Raw genomic sequence first — 21729 nt, forward strand, 5'->3', positions numbered from 1 at the left:
ATGTAATATTTTGATACATTAATTACTATAATATCTTTATTATATTTAAAAATGAGTAAACTTGTATATATAGTAAAGTTGCAAGTTTTTCTAGTTTATATGCTAAAACGTTTAAACATCTTTCTCAACGTAGCACTTATTGGACTGTAGATCACAGGACTCTACCTACAACGTTTATGGCTAGTGATTAGGGTTAATCTGAAGTCTCTATAATATCCACCTATTACCGCGCGGTCCGTGCAACTCTCGTCAGCGCATGAGCGAGAACGGCCCAGTCGGTTAGTTAGTACCTCCGGAAACACTGTCGCTGACAAACGTATCGGGAACCACTCGAGCGGCTGAAAATCAGTTATGACTGATTCCTTTGAATTCCCGCCAAGGCTCTAATTCTGGCCAGATCCAAATATATTCCAAAAGCCATAATTCAACCGATGGTGTGTAAACAAAACGTTTAAACTCTTGTGACGCCTGCGTTTTATCGCCTTCGTGAATAGAACCACCTGTGTGACTTTTTTTACTACATAGTAAATCTATCAAAATGAGAGAGGACTCAGAGACGGCTGTTCTGAATGAAAGGATAGAGGAGTTCAAGAGTGATCCAGAAAAGTTGCGTCAGGCCTCAGAGTTCGTGGATGAGCTGATACAGCAAGCAAAAAAAGAGGCTGAGTTAAAACTGAAAGAGAAAGAGAAAAGCAAATTTGTAAGTATTCATGTATATTTATCCCGGTAAGGAAACAATATGTGGATGTGATAGGGCGGTAAGTGTTATTATAGGAGTAGAACTGCTATAGAGTGCAAAATAGCTTCTTCGATAGCAATTGCTGTCATCTTAAATTATCTTCAACACAGTATCGGAACACCTTGCATGCTTATCACATTTTTTGAATTTTCTACGACTATGGTAATTGAAAGGTTTTTTTTTATTGTTTTAAATTATTAATAAATAATATGATTTCTTCTGAACAGATTTTCTACTGTTTCCCAGCACTTCATCTTTCAAGTAGAAACCTAGCGTATGATAATTTTTATTTTTATTTTCACACTCGATAAACAATATTTAGTTAAGCAGGAAAATTTGATATTTACGAGATTAGTGACCAATTGGCTTACGCTTATCTGATAAGGCTATTTTTCAAATATGAAGGTATGGTCTTTCTATACATATATATATACATATATGCGACAGATAGACGTTTGATCGATATTTCAGGCTTCACTTTATATTTTAGGGCTTTGATTGACCTATATAAAGTAACTATGCCATGTTACATAGACGTTACAACTCTATAGTTATCGAAGTAGTAAATGCGGGAACTGTTTAACCTCGCACGTTAATTTGGGCGTTAATAATAATAATTAAAGATGTAATTGAAGTAATTTAACGTTTAATATTAACTTTTATATGAATACTAGAGACTCAAACGCGGCTTCTCTAGCTTAAACTTATTTTTATAGTATCTTATTGCCAAAGGTTTTTTCTTTTTTCAAATATATATTTTGGAATTTAAAGTATTCTATGTAATTTTTTAATACCTCTAATTTGTGTACAAAGTTTCATGATAATCGGTTGAGTACTTTTGTAGACAAATTTATCCCGCATACAGTAGGGTAGGCAGAGGGAACTTAGTGTTAAGACACTTCGTTCCCCACTTTCCGGCATATTTTTCGAGGCATTGCGTGTTGAGTGGCGGAACCTAACGCCGGATTTTCGTCTTGTTTAATTTTCTCGCTAGTGCGAAGAAATGAAAATATTCTTAAATTAAACGAGATCGAACCCACAACCATCGCCTTACAATCACACCGCTGCATCACGACGGCCTCAAAACGTGTTGATATAGCATTGTTATTACGTTCTATTAGAATATAACAATCGAGTACGATGCCAGAGAAATTTTAATTAGATAATTTATCGATCTTTCTAAGCTTAGTCTAAAGCTTATAAACTCATAAAATACTCATAAGCCAAGGAGCTTAAATTGTTGCGAACATTATAGTTATTACGGTCCATTTATTACTTTCTTTAATGTGTTTTTTAATGAACGTTTTTCCGCATATAGCAGAGTAGGTAGAGGGAACCTGGGAACCTAGGGTTATAACTGTAAGTAATATATGAGTACATTAGAAGACTGTGGATCCGGTTTAATTATATTTAAAAACCTTTTGGTTTCTATTTCTCGTTTTGGTGTAACTGTGTAACTTTGGGTTCAGTCATCCAACATACAGCATTTCGTAAAATATCGTACTTCGTCGTCTTCGTCTAAATTTCATCAAGGTGGATATCGAACCCACAAAAATACTGTCTTAGTTCCACTGCGCCAAGATGGACAATATTACCAGCAGTTATATAGTAGTGTAGAGCAGTAGTGGTGCACAAGTGTGCTGTATGCGACTGGTTGTGGATTCGATCCCCATTCGAGGAAAGTAGTAGTATTTATTTAAATGTATATTTTCATTTGTTCGCTCTAGTGTCCAGACAAAGTGCGGCACTGAGTTCCGCCACTCAACACGCAATTCCACCAGAATTAGACAGAAAGTAGAGAACGGAGTGTCTTAACACTACGTAGTAACCTACTGTGTGATACAACGTGAAGCTAATTTATATATATATTTTACAGCAAATACCAAAAAAGCACTTGTATTTAGCGATAAGTTGATTAATCACTGAAGCGGACTTTCCTTAATACCCTCGACAAGATGTAATTACACCAAATCTCTCGAGGATCTATTGGATCCCTTTCCTGTTGCGGTCGACGACAACTTGTTATGTCAGATTTGGGGATCAAATATTGTGGATGTTTGTTTTTCTTTTATGTAATAAGTTTTATAGAGATTTCTTTTTCATAATCGTTCATTAGTTGTAACAAATTAATAATTGGACTTGGAGGATTGGATTAATTAAGAATTGGAGGAATTATTATAATTGGACTTTTTTTTTGCAAAATAAAAATATGTCAATGTAGACGGAAAGAAAGTTTTAAAAACTGTAATTTATTGGATCAAATGGGCGACATATATTGAAAACATTTTAAATACAGTTTATCTTATTCTCATTATGTGCAATGCAGAAACTAAAAATATAAATCATGATTAAATAAAAATCCTACGAGGGACTATGTAAGTAGGCATTTATTATATTTGTATTTTATAATGTGTATAAATTATTACAATTAAAAAATAAGTACAATTAAACTCACATAATATTAGTTACAGTCTGCATAATGATAATCAAATAACTGATAAGCGTGCATGTGACATTCACTAACAAGAAGAAAAAAAAACCTTTTTAATAGGTCAATCAATAGAGTTAAGAAAAAACAAATGCTATAATGCTATATACTACATTAGTTTCATTTTCATTCATTTAGTGTTAAATAGAAGACAGATATTTTATTGCTTGCATACTTTGATTCTATAAACACACCCTGATATATCACTAAATATCTAGGTAACTCAATTCATAATTTCTATTTAAATTTACTGATTCAATACTTCTGGACGTCAAAACTTCTTAGATATGAGGATTAAATTTAAAAACTACAATTTCTATTTTAAATGTAAGAGCTAGAAGATAATAGATGCAAAGTATTGCCAGTCGTGGCGTAGTGGCACAAAGTGTGTTAGTAAACACGACTGGTTGAGGGTTCCATTCGAAATATTTATTTAAATTTATATTATCATTTCTTCGCTCTAGTGTCGAGGCAAAGCATGCCTCAACTCAACTGACAGTACCTCCAGAATTCGGCGGAAATTGGGAACGGAGTATCCCAACACTAGGTTCCCTTTGCCTACCATGCTGTGTACAGCGGGTGGGAACAGCGTGAAGCCAATTAAATATTAAAAATATACACAAAATCAATTATTCTCTTATAAAATAAACATTTTTGTACAAAAATATTCCATAAAAATGTATATACAAACTAACAAAAACAGCAAGTAGCGTCACTTGTTTCTGTAATTATGTATTGCCGGCTTTGCGTATTGAGAGAGTTTATTTAGTACGATGACGCCGTAGAAGCTGATTTTCATTTGCATATTCTTTGTTGCAGGAATCCCAAGACGCGGGCGTCGGTGAGTATTTTAAAACAATATGTTTTTATATTCGAAGCCTAAAGCTTTGCTTCTTTAATATTTTTTTAAATATAAGTATTTATTTTAAAATTTAACAGATTTCTCTATGTATATTTCTTTGTAAATACAAGAATATATATATATTTATAGTTTTAATAACAAACAATATCGTCCTTAGTATAACCATATATGGTCATCTTCCACTGGGGGGGGGGGGGTACTTTCCTTTAAAAGATGATCATAATAAGTTTAATTCACACAATTATATAGCCTATTTTGATTGTAAAGTGTAGATAGTGTTTTTAATCGTAGGGTGAATAAAGCGCCTATAAACCCCATTACTAGGTCTTTCTATTATAAGAGGAATATATAAGAAAAAAAACTTCTCTGTACATTAAAAAAGTATTTTTAGTAAATGTTTTCGCAGTACAATAAGTAATACAAAAATAATAACGGAAATTATTCATACAGAAGACGAATTGCGAGTAATTTCCCAATGAACAACGTTGTAGGCAGTAAAATTTAACTAAACTAAGCTCACATTAGCGATGTTCGTACGCCCCAGTAGACCTCTGTGATCTCATATAGTGGAGATCTAAAGGTGATTTGTTGTTTCTTTTAACTCAGTATATTTTATTAGGTCTTACTACTACTTTATTGTAAAAAATAAAAATTATGTTGGAAATCCTTAAATAAGATATGATTTCAGTCGTGGCGTGAGGCACAAGAGTATGACTGAAAACGTTACAGGTTTGATTTTCTATTGAGGAAATGAAATATTTAATGTTTTAATTTCTTGGCTCTGATGTCGGGGGAAAGAGAGAGAAAGAGAGCGGAGTGTCTGCCTCAGCGTGAAGGTGAAAAAAAATTATATATGCACATTTGTAATAGACGTGGCTCTAGTTTAATGTTAATAACTCTAACTCTAAGCTATTTTAATACATAAACCAAATTAAGTACCGTTTGAATAGGTACATAGAGTTTAAAATATTATTGATTTTAAAGTGGTTCCAAATGGTGTTTTTAGCTTTACGCATTTTCCTGCATATGGCAGGGTAAGTAGAGGGAACCTAGTGTAAACACATTCCGTTCTCCACTTTCCGTCGAACTTTCGAGACATTGTATTTTGAGGGACGGAGGATATCGAATCCACGACCGTCGAGTTTACAACCACACGCTTGTGCCACTACGCCACAACGGTGCTAATGGTTGATCTAATATAATAGGTTGCTGGGTCAAAAATATATGCGTGTTTCTTTTTTTTTATAATTTTCTATTCTTAATCAACTTTGTTAATATAATTACAATTGTACTGTAATAATATTTCAAATTAACTTCATAAAACGGGCGTAGTATAGGCGTATACCTACCTACTATCAGAAAATATTTATATTGAAAATGTGGGCGTTACCCTTATTTCATTGAATACTCCGTTCAACGTAAAAACGCTTACTAGAATTTAATTTTCTATACAAATATATATTATTATAAAAATATATTATAATAAATCTCTAATAATAGATAAAATTCTATTTAAAGAGCTTTCCGTACGCACGAACGGATTACACGTGCCTTACTACCTAGTAAATACAATGTTTAGATATGAAGTTATATTATTTCTATAATTATAAAATCTTAGTAAAATGTAGTTTATATTAGTTTTCTAATAATTATATGGGGTTTATCATATATCAGTTGTATGTATATGTGAGCGGAATTGTACTTTTCCGTCTAGACTTTAGATGCTTCACAACGCTCTTCGAGATAGCTTTTATATTTATTACTCTCATCTTCATTTTCATTTCATAAATTTGTCGATGTCATTTTAGATTCATTACTTTAAGTATATATTTAATTATAGATTCATCATAAAATATAATGATATTAATTAATATAATTAATTCTATAAAAATGTCTACTATTGAGCTATATTGAGAAAGAAAATCACCGGGCTGTATTTTTCAATTTTTTTAAAGAATTAGTTTTTTTTCATTGATTACAATCACCAATCCCCAAATATGTTCTGAACCAGTGCAAATTGCTGAACATGTGGGTGAAATGGATAGGTACCTACTGAAGTAGATAGTCGTAGTCAATCCAGTTAAATCTATAATAGATATATTTCTACCAAAATACATAATTTTTATACAAAAAAGAAATATCTAACAGAGTATATCAATTACGTATTTAGACTGTGGTCTTGCTGACTGGTACTATAATATCATATAATCCTCTATAATACCGTATAATCCTTCTTTATGAACATAGAACATTCTCTTTGGCTTGGTTAATCGTACGAAGTATGTATATTACGTGATATCAAGTCAACGATATTACAGATTAAATAATTTGACAATAATAATTAAATAATTTGACAATAATTTGAGTACGGGACTCAAAGAAAGTCTTGTTATTAATTAATTAGAAACCGGCCTAATAATTTTATTTTATGGGGCTTATACGTTAATGGATTTAATTTTGTAATACGTTAATGGTAATTAACACTTAAATAATTCTTTTACTATTTTTTATAGTATCTATAGTTAAATTTATTGAGCACACAAATACCTACTTATAGTTCTATTAAATACAATGCGTATTTTGTAGCCTTTGCAGGAAAAACTCTAACACATATTATATTGGGCTCTAAAAATATTTTATTTCATTTTAAGTCTAGTTTTAGGAAATTGCATATTAACGCGATAATTTTATAACAGCTTTCACATTGCCGTTTGATGTTAGGCGATAGCTAAAGTACCGATACATCAAAGAAATTAATAAGAGAATCAATGCTTTGAAGTGGCATCCATGAATCTCTTTTTTTCTTCTTCGTTCGATAATGATAAAGTATATTCATATGATAAAAAAAATACACTCATCAAATAGAGAGTAGCACCGAAAAATTCAATAGTGCTTGAAATTCATGCACTATTGTCGTTTTCGGTATAGTGGCTCAAGTGTGTGACTCTAACGCGCTGGTAGTGGGTTCGATCTCCACTTGTGGGAACGAGTTATTATTTGCTGACACTAAGCCAAAAGCCCGGTGTTTAGTTCCCCCATTCAACGCCCATGTCATATTCATATTTCGTTTTATTTTATTTATGGTGAAAAAAAACAATACTAATAATATAATACAAAACCGAGCGATATAATTTCCGTCACGAACAAAGACGTAATCATTTTCTTTATACAATTTTCTTTTTATTTCATTTTCCTTGTATTGTATGTATTTATACAATTAAATATAAAGTTATATAACAGCTTCACGGTGTATGTCGCAAATTGTAGGCAGAGGGAATTTAGTGTTAAGATATTCTGTTTCCCATTTTCCGCCGGCTTTTTTTTGGGATTTTTTGGCTTAGTGCCAGAGCGAATATTAATACATTCCCCCAAGTGGAGTTCAAACCCACAACCATCGCGTTATAGTCACACATTTGTGCCCTTGCGCCGCGAAGGCCTCTTCTATTTTTTTGTATTATTTAACAATACAAAAAAAATATCAAACTTCAGCTAATAAGTTATACAAATAAGTTTAATATTAGTACCAACATGTGAATTTCATCTTCCTTTCAAATAAATATAACAAATATTTTCCACAATCTTATCACGTAAAATCTTCTAGGTACGCTCTTGACGGGAGCGCAAATAAAAGACAAGGTTATATCTCAATAAAACATAGATAACATTATGTTATTAATATGTGAAAAGGTTATGTAAATAACACGTTATTATTAGAGTTGATTTGTACAATGTTGTAGATTTATATTTTGTAATTAATAATAGTATAGGAAATTAACAGAGGTTGTAAAAGCGATAAATATGGGTTCGACTCCGCGCTTTGGTACGAGAATGTGTGGCTTTAGATCCCAGTACGTAAAACTAAAAATTGAACGGAGAGTGGAGAAAGAAATATTTTAACAATAGTTTCTCTCTGCCCACCCTACATAAGTAGGTAGGTACGTACACGTAGTAGACTAGAGATCGTTTGAAATAATATAGGTAATGTAACGTTTTCATATAAATGAAGCAAATGATACACGGTATCTTATTATAATGAAAAAATGTTTCTTTTCCTTCAAAGAGACTAAAGGAAATGAGAGTCGTACAAAAAGGAAGTTCCATAAAATAATTTGGACTGGAAAAGGGTAAACGAAAGATTACAGCATAAATGTTGATTCTTGATAAATTTATTATTTATTATGTTTAGTGGATTAAAATTAATTTATGAATAGTTATTTATTTATTCAATAAGAAAATATTATAAAATGTACGTAAACTATTATAGGCAACTTATTTTAAAATCCTTATTTATTTCTATAAATATTATATCTGACTTGTTTTTATTCATTCATTTATCGTGTGTTTGTATTCATTCATTTATTTTCTATTCTTTCCCAATGTATAGCAATTTGAAGATTTTGAAATTTATTTAATTATTTTAGAAAGTAATTTTTTGTATTAAGCTTTGTAAATATTTTTTTAAAATATAATTAAAATATGCTACTTTCTTAAGATGCCGATTACTGGTGCTAATGGCACCAGTAATCGCACCAGTAATTAAAATTTAAAAGCTTTTAAGATATGACAATTAATTTGTCTAATGGAAGCCTTTTCCTCCCAAGGTTTTACAGGCGTCATAATTAATTCGAATAATTTCAATAAATATAAGCTTCTTTAAACCAGCTTCACGCTTCAAGCTCATTTGACAAAACTTATAGGAATCGATTAGAAAAATAGAGCAATAATTACTTTATGTTTACGTTTATTTAATTATAAGGCTATTATTGCCTAAAACAACATCTATTTAAAGCATTACAAAATAATCTACAGTTTTTCTAAATTATGCCTGTTTGCATTTTTCATATTGCCTCTATGGAAAATAACAAATCTCATATAACTTCAAAATGGAATAATTGACTGAATTGGATTATCCTCTATATGCTAATTTGTTAACAAACTAACGACAAACTAATTTATCTAGACTCAATTAACATATTAATAAGTTTATGTCTCTAGACTATTGACTTGTGACTTTTTAACATGAAAGTTAAAAAAACACGCTACATCCCGCATATATCAGGATAGGCTTGTCTATTTTACTTTTCAATTAATTCACTAGTTCATTTTATAACTTCTATAGATTATAATGTTAAGATATTACTATATCAGCAAAATAAAAAGGAAAAAGTGTACCTTTTTGGTTATTCAGAATTACGACCGCTCGTCGGTAGAAACTAAATTAAGCTCAAGGAGCACTCAGGTCCATCCAGGTCCATCTACAGCAACTTTATCTAGTTCAAGAACCTTGATAAGCTTCTTCGGTCGAATGAAATTATCTTGTCCAATAGGTACTGAGATCTCCATCCCTCTCAAGGCTGAGTTGAAATGCGATTTTATTTTACTTTAAATTTTTACTTGAAGAAATAGAGTTTTTTTTCGGTTCATGCTATATCTCGCTTGTAGTAGGGTAGACAGAGGGAGCCTATTGTTAAGACACTCCGTTCCCCACTTTTCGCTGAAATCTGGAGGCATTACGTAGAGGGCCGGAATTCAACGTAAGCGCTCTGCCTCGACGCCAAAGCCAAGAAATGAAAATAGCGAATATTTCCTTCCTTCAAGTGGAAATCGAACCCACAACTTGTGCCGTTTACCGTCACACGCTTATGCACGTGCGCCACGTCTCCCCACAATAAATGGATGTGATAATAAATTCATGAGATGGGATAAGACGCTCAGGCTTACTCAGATATGCGAATGGTCTAGCCGAGTGCGGTGAACGTCCAGCAGCAGGGGACCGCCTTGCGGTCGACGACACCTGTGCTCGAGGCTCGAGGCCCGAGGTGCTTGCTTCTTAGAGACTCTAGCCACCCTCTTTACTGGGGAGTAAAGAGGGTATAATCTATCTATACTAATATAATAAAGCGGAAGAGTTTGTTTGTTTGTTTGTTTGTTTGTTTGTTTGAACGCTAAGATCTCTGGATCTAGACATGTTTACGGGAGCGCGAGTGGGCTTTTAAAAATAACTAAGAGAGTTATATTTAAATTTACTTTAATTAAAATAAGAACAATGTTTTATGTTCTTATAACTAACTTAAAATTAACTTAACTAGTGAATCGACCGAGCAGAAGTGCATGCTCTAATCGACTAAAGAATAAAATATATAATAATTAAAACTAAAACACTACGTTTGTTTCTCATGGCATGAGGGGATTCGCGTTACATACGCCGAACGCTGATTAGGCGTTTACCGGTACCGTTCTCACACCATGAGGCAACATAACTCCTCCCTCCTTAAGTTCGAAACCTTCGGAAGATTTTAGATTCTGAGGGTTTCGATTAAAAGTCAAAATTATACTTATAATAATTAATATTAAATTTAAAACTAATATAAAACTAATTACAATTAGGGGAGACTTATGTCCAACAGTGGACATTGAAAGACTGATGGATGGATGGAAATATAAACTAGAGTTTCGACACTGACACTATTGATTTTTATAAATGGCTCTGTTTCACTTTCACTTTCACTAACACTTTTTGTCTTCAAAGCTGCGGATAGATATTTCACGTCATCCAGATTTATTCCTTTAATGTCAATTGGGGAAGAATTTAAAGAATAGTTTTGATTAATCTCGGGTAACTTAATAATAATTGGCGTGACCTTGTATTCATAGCCTTTCATTACATGCCGAAAATATATTAGATGAAGGTCACCAAGTAGCATTTCACAGTTAGGGTCAATTGTTAACAGATAATTTGGAATATCTTCTTTACATTGTAGGTATTACCATTTCATGCTGTACATCATCCATTATCCAACGAGCGGGTGATAGGCGTTGCGCTTTAACTTCTTCAATTTGTATACCATGACTTATACAGTATGATAAGTTTTCTTGGCATTAATTGTTGCGTACACGTTGTAGTAGCATATGGCACTAACTCATGTTCAGTGCATAAGTACTGGTTACCGCCGGGAAGTTGCTGAGACGGCGCCGTACGCGACAAGTATTTAGAACCTTTCACCATAAGGAAGGGATGTTCAGGGATAACAATAGAAGTTGAATTTCTTAATTTATTAAAAATAAGTAATGAATAAATTTTATAATAATTATATGTATTATTATCTGTGAGAGATACTTCCATTATGAATATAATCTGATTTCCTTTTACATATGCTTAATAATAAAATTTGCTCTATTTTGACCAAGTTACTTTCTATTACAGGATATATTAAACTATGAAATTTTTCTATACCTAATAATATGTATAACAATTCTGTCGAATTTAGTATCGATTGATGTAGTACAGAAATTTTACCAAAAGCTCAAGAAGTCTCAATTTCATTTAATTTTATATGTATTGAACGAAAATTATTAATGAATGTACTATATATATATGTGGAATAAATAAAATTATTCTCTTTCGCGGTTATATCATAATTGAATTGTTTTATAAAATTTCGGTACTATTAATATTATAATCCATCATTTTGGAAACCAATGTTACTTTTCTTTCAATTAGACTTTCTTTTTTTTTTAAGTTATTTAAGCAACAGAAAAGATGTTAAGAAATTAAAAGTTCCCCCGTATCTTTTTAAATTTGTATAAATTGAAAGAAATTAGCCAAAAAAATTCACTTCATTGTTATATAATTAATTTTAACTCTCTTTTTTTTAAAAAATTTCTAATTCTATCGCGCTTATATATACTCCTCATTGCGCGGGTTTCCGAAATGTTGAATGAATAAATCCTTAAATTCCGACCATGAAATAATATTCTCACGCTCGCTGATAAGCGCTGCGGCCCTGTCCACTAAGCGGCTATTAATAGAATGCATGATGTACATATATTGTGCATCACTGCCTTGAAATTTATCAAACACGTATTCAAATTTCCTTAAAAACAAATTTAATTGGCGTTTGTCGCCACCAAAAAGTGGGATTAATTTTAAAATTTCATTGGGAATTAAAGTTATATGCTCCATTTTTTTTTTTAATTTTTTTTTTTATAAAATCTTAAAATATAAGTAAAATTAAAAATGATTCTTAATTAAATAGTAAATTCTTAAAAAAATGTGTAATAATTATATTTCAAAGATTTTGATTTGAAATAAAAATTAAACTTACTACATAACTATAATATTTCAAAGAGTTTGATTCGAAATATTAAAACTAAAATTACTACTTAACTATAATATTTCAAAGAGTTTGATTCGAAATATTAAGACTAAAATTACTACTTAACTATAATATTTCAAAGAGTTTGATTCGAAATATTAAGACTAAAATTACTACTTAACTATAATATTTCAAAGAGTTTGATTCGAAATATTAAGACTAAAATTACTACTTAACTATAATATTTCAAAGAGTTTGATTCGAAATATTAAGAAAATCAGACCATGTTATAATAAAAGAAATTCATTTTATTTATAACGGGATACAAGGAAGGTGAAAAATTCCACTCACCACCTCGGGATCTGCATCATCAGCTCCAGGCTCCTCACGTACTGTCAAATTAATTTGGTTCGGGATAGTTCCTTACAGACCTTCAAGCCCTTATCGCGGATTTTGACGCGAATTTATAGATGAAGGCTGTATTTTATATGGAAACTATCCTACCGGCTGCGCCAGACATGTTTACGGGAGCGCGAGTGGGCTTTTAAAAATAACTAAGAGAGTTATATTTAAATTTACTTTAATTAAAATAAGAACAATGTTTTATGTTCTTATAACTAACTTAAAATTAACTTAACTAGTGAATCGACCGAGCAGAAGTGCATGCTCTAATCGACTAAAGAATAAAATATATAATAATTAAAACTAAAACACTACGTTTGTTTCTCATGGCATGAGGGGATTCGCGTTACATACGCCGAACGCTGATTAGGCGTTTACCGGTACCTTTCTCACACCATGAGGCAACATAACTATCTACTGGTCCGATTTTCATTGTTTTTGTTTTGTATGAAAGCTGCATTCTTCAGAAGTGCTATAGGCTATATAACATTACATTACACATATATACTAATATATTTTAAAGTACATTCTAATTTGACATGCAATTTATTCTCCCACGTTAATAACAACCGTCGTCGCTACGCGACCGCGTTCGTTACCGCGTCATTTTGATATTCATCCTTATGAAAATAAATATAATAGTCACTTTTAGCTTTTCATCTAGATTGAAATTATATTTCTATAGAAATTAAATTCTTATATTTCAAGCAGGCGTAGCCGCGTCCGGGTCCGCTAGTGTCGTTATAAAAGTATAAAGACATGTCTGATAATATTATGTTTATAAGCATTAAAAGTTTTCCTTTCTAAACAAAGTACTGGATATTATTTTATATAAACCGTTTAGAAAATAATATAATCTATTTCAAATAGGTATTGTATTGTGGGGATAGGACAATTTCCTTTAATTTTTGTTTTACGTTTATGATATTCCTTTATAAGAGTATTAATAACATTATCATTAAAAATTACTTGTAAAATTGCTTTTACTACTTTTCAATACAAGAATGCTTAGGACACAACAATAATTTTCACGTTTTCATTACAGTCGTATTTGTATGAAGTTGGATGTAGAGTTCATTACTTTAGTCCCATTTTGTCACGTTCACACTGCTATGTGCACGTACTTTGGAAATTATTTGTGGATTGTCATAATAATATTTATTTCTTTTGCTAAATATTTCTAGACTAAAGTTATGTCATAAGCAATATATATTGTAGATATTTAATTAAAGCTTTAGGGGATAAGGGTAGGGGTCAGTGTGGGACACACTAATGCATCTTGGTGCCCTCCCTCATGTAGCGAGGTAGGCAGAGGAAACCTACTTTTAAGACACTCCGTTCCCCATTTACCACCAAATTCTGGAGGCACTGCGTGATGAGTGGAGGAAGTCAACGCGTCTGTTTGTCTCTACACCAGAGCGAAGAACTAAAAATATTACATATCTCATTTCCCCGAGTGGGAATCGAACCCACAAACTGTTGCTTTTACAGTCAGTCAGTCAGTCAGTCAGGCCTGTGCCCCTGTACCACAACTGGCTTCCTTCATATACCTACATATGTATGCACATATAATACAGTAGACAAATATATTATTCTTAATTATTTGTTATTCTGACAGAGAGAATCTCGAATTTCATCTTATAACGTTACTAGCGACCCTATTGCGGCTTCGCCCGCTTTTACTACTGGATTATTCATATAATGTATGTTTGCAAAGCACTTCAGATAATGTGAAAATTAATTAAACCCTAATGCAACCCGCATTTTCGTAGTTTCAATAAGGATTTTCCAATTGTTTTACACAGCAAGGATTTTTTAGTAGGTACCGTAATTTTAAATCTGTGCTACTAATCTTTTCAAGTACTTATTAAAATATATTTAAATTACTATTTTTAGATAGTTAAATGACATCAAATAATACATTCAACTCGAATTATCCAATACGTGCAAACGCATCTAAATCTTCGTTGCTATAAAGGCAGGCGGGTTTTTTTTTTCGAGCTTGTGGTTAATGCTGAAGAGGGTATTCTGTCTCTGATGAAAAGCAAGCACTACGTGGCTGCCTGTGACGAAATTAAATAGAATGCATCGGCCGGGATTTGAACCCGGGCTGCCCGCGTGGCAGGCGAGCATTCTACCACTGAACCACCGATGCGTGTAAGGCAGGCGGGCGCGGCGGACTCGCTTGTATAAGCATAACGTCGCGAGGCGCGTTTCGCAGCAAGGATTTTTTGATATTGTAACAACTTCTAAAGTACTTATTAAAATGAAAAACAGAAAAGACAGTTTTGATCTACATTAAATGGCCAACGTAACTAATATACTTATTTATATGCTGAGAGTAAGGGATAAGTGAAACTTGACTCGATACAGTTGATGTGTGAACGGCGTGATATGTCAATAATTAAATGCGTTTTTCTCTAAAACTATTCGCAATTTCGAAATTGTTTAAAAAACAAATTTTATCTTCGTTTAACGTAGAAATTTAATAAAGTATTTTAAAGGATAAGGATTAATACCATTATGGAAAAATATCCCTCACAATAAAAAATATATTGAAATTACTATTTTTAGACAGAAATATGATCACTACGCGTTATTCTTAAAAGATACGAATATGCCATCGCTGACTTTTTTGTAGATCTTATTAAGAGGAACAATACTCCAGTACATTTTTTTCATGTAGTACTTACCATTAAAGCAGCGCATGCGCGAAAGTGTCTCAACGGGTAAGACTTTATACACATTTATCGTATTTATGTTAATTTACATAAGAATGTACAAATAATAAACTATATATAAACCTTCCCTGAGAAATACTCGACCTAATGGTGAAAACCGCATCCAAATCCGTTGGGTGGTTTAGAAGAAGAAGAGTTAGAAAGTTCAGACAGACACAAAAACCGACTTTGTTTTATAAGATATAGGATAATGTAGGTAATTTCATTAACCAATTCTCTTCTATTTCGAAACACTACTTGTTTGTTAATGAAACTCTATGAAATAATTTAATCTTTGCCAACAGAGGAAACTTTCTCTGAACGCAATTAAAATCCTCAACAACTGTTGTCAGTCGGCTACTTCCTTTGTTAGATAATAGGATTATTTGTATTGTAGACTAGAGAGAGTAGTTTTCATTTTAAAATTATAATTTAAGTTTTATACTTTTTATTTTTAAATGACATATCAAAAATATAAAAAAACGACTTTTAGGTCAGATTTGCTCGTTTGTTTGGACGCGCTTCAAAAACACATTAATTAATCAGCGAAAGAAAAACAAAATTGTTTTTTTACATATGCCCGATATAAACGAATCATAGTAAAAAATGTGTAAAAGATCCCACTCACATAAACTGTACCTTTTGCACAGTCGGTCGATCACAGGTCTGGGCTCTTGTCTGGCGTTGAGGATCAATAATTCACCCCCTCTGTAATATAGTCGCTTTAACTAGGGTTGCTAATTTATTTATACTTTATAGTAACACGGTAAATTATATTTATTTATATTAAAAAATATATACAAAGAGAATTGTTGTCTAACATATTAAAATAAAGGTTGAAAAAATATCAATTTATTTTTATTAATAATAAATAGTTTGCTGGCGTTAAAGTTCACATCGTAGGCGTATTTAGTTTTCAATATTATGAATCAACTTCATTTATCTATTACATATTTTATGTTTTTTATTGAGTAGGTTGTATATTTGAGGTGCAAGTGTAACTGTAAACTGTAGAGGAAATATTTGATATTATGATTTTCTCGCTCTGGGAAGGAAGCAAACCGCGGCGTTAAGTTCCGCCACTTAACACGCAATGCCTCCAGAATTCGGCGGAACGTGGGACACGAAAGTATAATAATGGGAACGGAGTATTTTAACACTAGGTACATAGGTTCCTTCTGCCTATCCTGCTATGTACGGGATACAGGGATGTTAAAAAAACTTCTTTACGGTTCTCTGAATCTCTTTCGATCTTACTCCCTAAAAATATATAAAAAAATATATATAAACATAAGAACTACACATCCCTAGCTCTCATGAAATAAGGCGAGTGATGAAAGGGGCCACCGCCACCGCCACGGCGACGGCGAATAATGATGAAGATCCAGGGAGACACGGCAACCTCGCATTACCTTTATCGAAGGAAAATATAGAGGCACCACCGTCAACCTTCGCATTTGTTAGAAAGCCTTATGATTGCACGTTTCGTTGGGTTTTGTGAGCTTTTTTTTACAAGTTCTTTGTAGCGAATATTTATACTACGGCTGAAGCTTTTCAGTGAGATTACACAGATAGATGGGTTAATATTTTATTTTTATATATTTACAAATGTTTTTGCTAATATTAATATGTTTATAGATGTTATTTTATTATCGTTTACCAGTTACATATAGGTATAAATCAAGAGACTTTTAGCATTTTTTAAATCTTTAATGATATTTTATGCTTAAAAAACCTTTTAGTTATAAAAGAAACATCATTTTGCTAGGTGTTAAATTATCTAATTTAATTAATAGAAAAGAGCAACTGTTGAGTTTCTTGCCGGCTCTTCTGCAGAACTGCCTTCCGAACCGGTGATAGCTTTTTGTTCAAATGTTCATTCGACGATTCAAAAGTGCTTATAATAAGTTTATTTGAAAAAAGAATATTTTGAATTTGAATTTGGGCAATAGTCTAGAGATATTTTCGTTCGTTTCAAGCTGATTTTTTTGTGAAAAGTTTTTTGGTGGCAAAAATTCTAGTGTGGGTACCAAACTAGGGGTATTCAGGGGTAGGCACGGACAGACCGGCACTCCTACGCCCATGACAAACAGTAGATATTGAGTGTTCATAAAATAATTTTACAGAAACCATTTGAAGAGTCCAGCTTTATTTATAAACGGAGAATCTATTATATGTCATACATACAGTTTAATCTACGCTTTCAATATTTTATGACCTTTAGATTCCAGCTTATAGCCATCAATCTCAAACGTTGTAGAGGTAATAAGTCCTCTGATAACTGATTATCGTACCTTACTAAATTGTTGATGTGACGATATTTACCTACTTTGTTTCTGTATATCTTATTTATTGGTAAAATTTACTCGAAAGTGGATAACAGAGTGTCTTAACACTAGGTTTCACTAGGCACCTTTGCCTACCCTGCTATGTGCGGGATACAGCGTGAAGCTGTTTTTATATTACATTGGCTGTATGTTGAAAAAACTGGTGCATAAGATCGAAATTATTAATTTAACTTAACAAAATAGTTATATTTCCATAGTTATTATATCTAAAATGAATATTCTGTTCCAGGTAACATAAAGAGGCGGATTGGAAGGGCGCGGGGCTTCGTTCTACGCATGTTCGACGCCCTATGCAACTGTACGCAGACGGCGGCAGCGGCGGCCCGCACCACCGCTCGCAATGCCAACAATCCGTTCACAAAACGCTAAAATTACTTGGAAATATTCGATAAATCGATACTGGCATGAGGTGAAAGCATAGCTATGGAAGCTAGTTTTGTTTTTTTTAGAAGCCATTCACCATTTCTGTTTTTTTTTTTTGCATGCATGTTGCAAATGCAAATGCATAGTTTTAGATTTTGTACCAGACTATAAATTTTGCGCAGTCGACTCGTGCCAGCATTTTAATGATCATCAGATACATTAAGTATGGACTGGACCGCTCCAAGATATTTTTGGCTCAACTTTATGTTTGGATACAATGTTAAATCAGAAACCAAATTTAAAAAAAAACATTTACATCCGACCCTAGTATATAGATATCAAATAATTATCGTTATTGGGTATTAGAAAAGTAAGCCACTCATATCGCTACTAAGAGAGAACTAAATCCATAAGCCAACTTATATCACAGCAATTACAAAACTTTTGCTTCAAATAAATTATTATTCTCTATTCAACTTCATTGGAGAAGTTTGAAATATATATTTTAACTTATTTAAGTGCCATATTGTAGGAAAATGCACAAATATACCTTTACCATTACCAAAGCTATGATTAATGTATTATGTTATATTTAATGCGTCCAATTTTCGTTATATTGTAGTCGATTTCAATCTCATCTAGATTAGTTTTGTACTTCGCTCAAAGGTAATTTATAACAAAAAGCCTGAAATTATATATTATAATTATTCTTGTAAAATTGTAATTTTTGTTATAATGTTTTAAATTTTCCACAGCACAAGAGTGCTAGAAAGAGAGGTAAATTACTCGATTCTTCTTTAACGAGATTTCAGGATCTGCACCAATTATACCAGATAGCCATACCAACCGTCTAATTATACCAGAGAAATTAATAATTTGAGATATTCCATTCCATAATCAATCGTTGTAAGTCAGTATTTTTGAGTATTTTTTTATATTTATAAAGACATTTAATCCATCAAGGCAAGTCTATTGAACTGGCGAAGTATGAGACGTATCTACCTTTATGTCTTCCTTGCGTCTCCCTCGGTGTAACCTATCATTGATGTCAAGTGATCGATGTGAAAACGCTTATAGAATTAACTGTTAAACATTTGGCAATATGTAGATGTTAAAATTTAGATGTAAGACCCGTAGCCGTTGCTGTATATTCTAAAATTGTAGTTTTAGATGTCACAATAGAATTATAAATAAATATTAAAATGATAAATTTAAAATAAGCATTAAAAAGATTATGAAATAAATGTAACAAGACAATTCCTTTTTTATTTGAATAAGTTAAATTCGACTTTACCTTTTAAGCGGTAATCTTCTTAAAAGTAACAAACCAAAATAAGACCAAAAATATTTTGTGGACTCTTAAGCGCTTATTATTATACGAAACGAACTGTAATATCATTAGAACATTAGAATCACTTTAAAAGTAATTTAATCAATAATAGATCTGTATCAAAGCTTTTGAAATTTTCCTATCATATACAACTTTATTCTATAAAACATATATACAAAGAATATATTGACCATATTTTACATGTTTTTACAAAACTTATTGTAATTATTGTTTTAACATTCTATTTTAATATTTATAATGTAATATTTAAACTTTAGATACTAAAAGTTTTTTTAGTTTTATAATTTTCTAATATCGCTTACGAATGCACAAACGAAATTGTATTACGCTTTAAGCAGATTATATTTTGACGATATTTATTTATATTGCTACAAAAATGTACCGCCATCTTTTTCTGTTGTATTTTTTAAATATATTAGAAGACGTCGTATTCTTTATACGCATTTCAACAGATAACAAATATTTGTATAATATATTTTCATCTCAACTAGCCATTTATGTAAATAGTTTGTAGAGATCTTCCTATTTTTAAGACTTGTGTTAGTTAAAATACAATAATAACGATATGTATTTTAAATTATGATGGAGCTTTTAAAATTATACGTGTCTTAAACTGAAATTGTATCAATGTAGAATAAAAATATTTTTCAGTGTCGAATATAGTAGGTATATATTTTATTGCTCAATGCAATCTATGTATGTAATAAAAATAAAGTATCTATTCACATATTTATGCGCCATTTTTTACTACATACTCATATTTTTGTATGTAATCTGAAAATAAAAAATACAATACGCCATTTTGAATACGCGAAAAAACGTCTTAGACGAAGACGTCTAAGAGTTTCTATTCTATGTAAGTAATATTCAAAATATATATGGTTACGACAGAATTCATTGAGACTTTATTCAATGACTTGTTTATGTTGAATGTTTTTTTTTAGATTAGTATATAACAAGACAGGTGAAATATTAACCTCTACGTTTTTGCAATTCTATCTTGGATTTTAAACTAAGACTTCAAATGGTAATCTTTTAAAATATATTTTTGTATTTATCATATATAAATATATTTGATTAATATTAATAAGGCACGTATAAATGTGTGAATAGATCATGTGGTAATTATAAGTTTTTAATAAATGTTCAATGTGATATCCTGCCTCTAACACTTCCTATGTGATCCGATTCGCAACTTCTTCTATAAATATTAAAAAGAATTTTGTGAATAAAAAAAGTTTGTTTTGTTTATTTCTATATTGAGGAAAACGCAATTTCAATTGAAAAATTTATTGCTCATTTCAGTTAGATGTGACACAAAAAAAAAATTCTTAAAATAAATATTCCTCAGAATTAAGACAACACCAAAATCTTTGAAGTTTCGCTCAAAACAAAGCACTTATATATTTCTCAGAATGAAGAAAACATCAATATCTTGATATTGATAAGCGAAGAATGACATACCATTTCACATTTGAGACTGTATCGATAGAGCTCATAACAAAAGAACGTATTCATCTTAACGACCCATTGTTTCAAATAATTACCACAGATAGATATATGGACTTTGGTGTATTTTTAAAATAAGAACAAAAGGAATTACAGAGAACAAATTATTTAGCAAAGTACTTCCAACTTCCAAGATTACATCATATATTTTTTTTCAGCTTCACGCATATAGCAATGGGAGCGTAGTGTTAAGATACTTCGTTCCCTACTTTCCGTCGAATTCTGGAGATAATGTGTGTTGAGTGGCGGAACCAAAGCAAAAGAATGGAAAAATCATCTAAATATTTTATTTCCTCGAGTATCACATGCTTGTTTCTCTGCGCCACGAGCTCTGACCTCATCATAATTATCATCTATTTAGAATAAATTAATTACATGTAGGTACATCAAGTACTTTAACAAGAAACGTTGAGAAAATGTATTGGTAAGCAATTATACATTACAGAATAACATTTCCTTGTCGTTGGATTTCTAATTAACCTAAATTTATGCGATTAATGATTGGAATTTACGGCGTGCTAAAACTTTATAGCCATCATTTAGATATCAGCATGGGGCCATAGTTATGTGATATTCCATTTAAGTATTGTATACCTACCATCTAGCACCTTCCGTTAATGTTAAGACACTGCACCCCAAGCTCGCTCATACAATTTCTATACCTACTCTACGGCTTTTTAATATTAGTATATTAGTTTAATATGATATATCGACAAATTTTTATATACATTAATGTGTAAGTTTAATATAAATACCATTAAAGAAAATAAAAATTCTACGTCTCATCAAAATGTTAACGCCCCAGCAAATGTTATGGTGAAATAATGTTTAATCCAGGTCACGTCGATAGG

The 21729-nt window shown here is 31.6% G+C and overlaps 1 protein-coding gene across 1 annotated transcript; it reads left to right on the forward strand.

Moving 5' to 3' along the window:
- Positions 1-250: 250 nt before the first annotated feature.
- LOC146539498 (uncharacterized) lies at positions 251-20606 on the forward strand. Its single transcript, XM_085208273.1, has 3 exons — positions 251-700; positions 4047-4068; positions 17885-20606. Exons 1-3 carry the CDS (start codon positions 539-541, stop codon positions 18022-18024), a joined length of 324 nt encoding a protein of 107 aa, XP_085064399.1. The 5' UTR covers positions 251-538; the 3' UTR covers positions 18025-20606.
- The last annotated feature ends 1123 nt before the right edge of the window (positions 20607-21729 follow it).

Source organism: Heliconius melpomene, chromosome 4 (genome assembly GCF_056956725.1).
Source record: "Heliconius melpomene rosina isolate 202511_hmr_F chromosome 4, ASM5695672v1, whole genome shotgun sequence".
Taxonomy (NCBI): Eukaryota; Metazoa; Arthropoda; class Insecta; order Lepidoptera; family Nymphalidae; genus Heliconius; species Heliconius melpomene.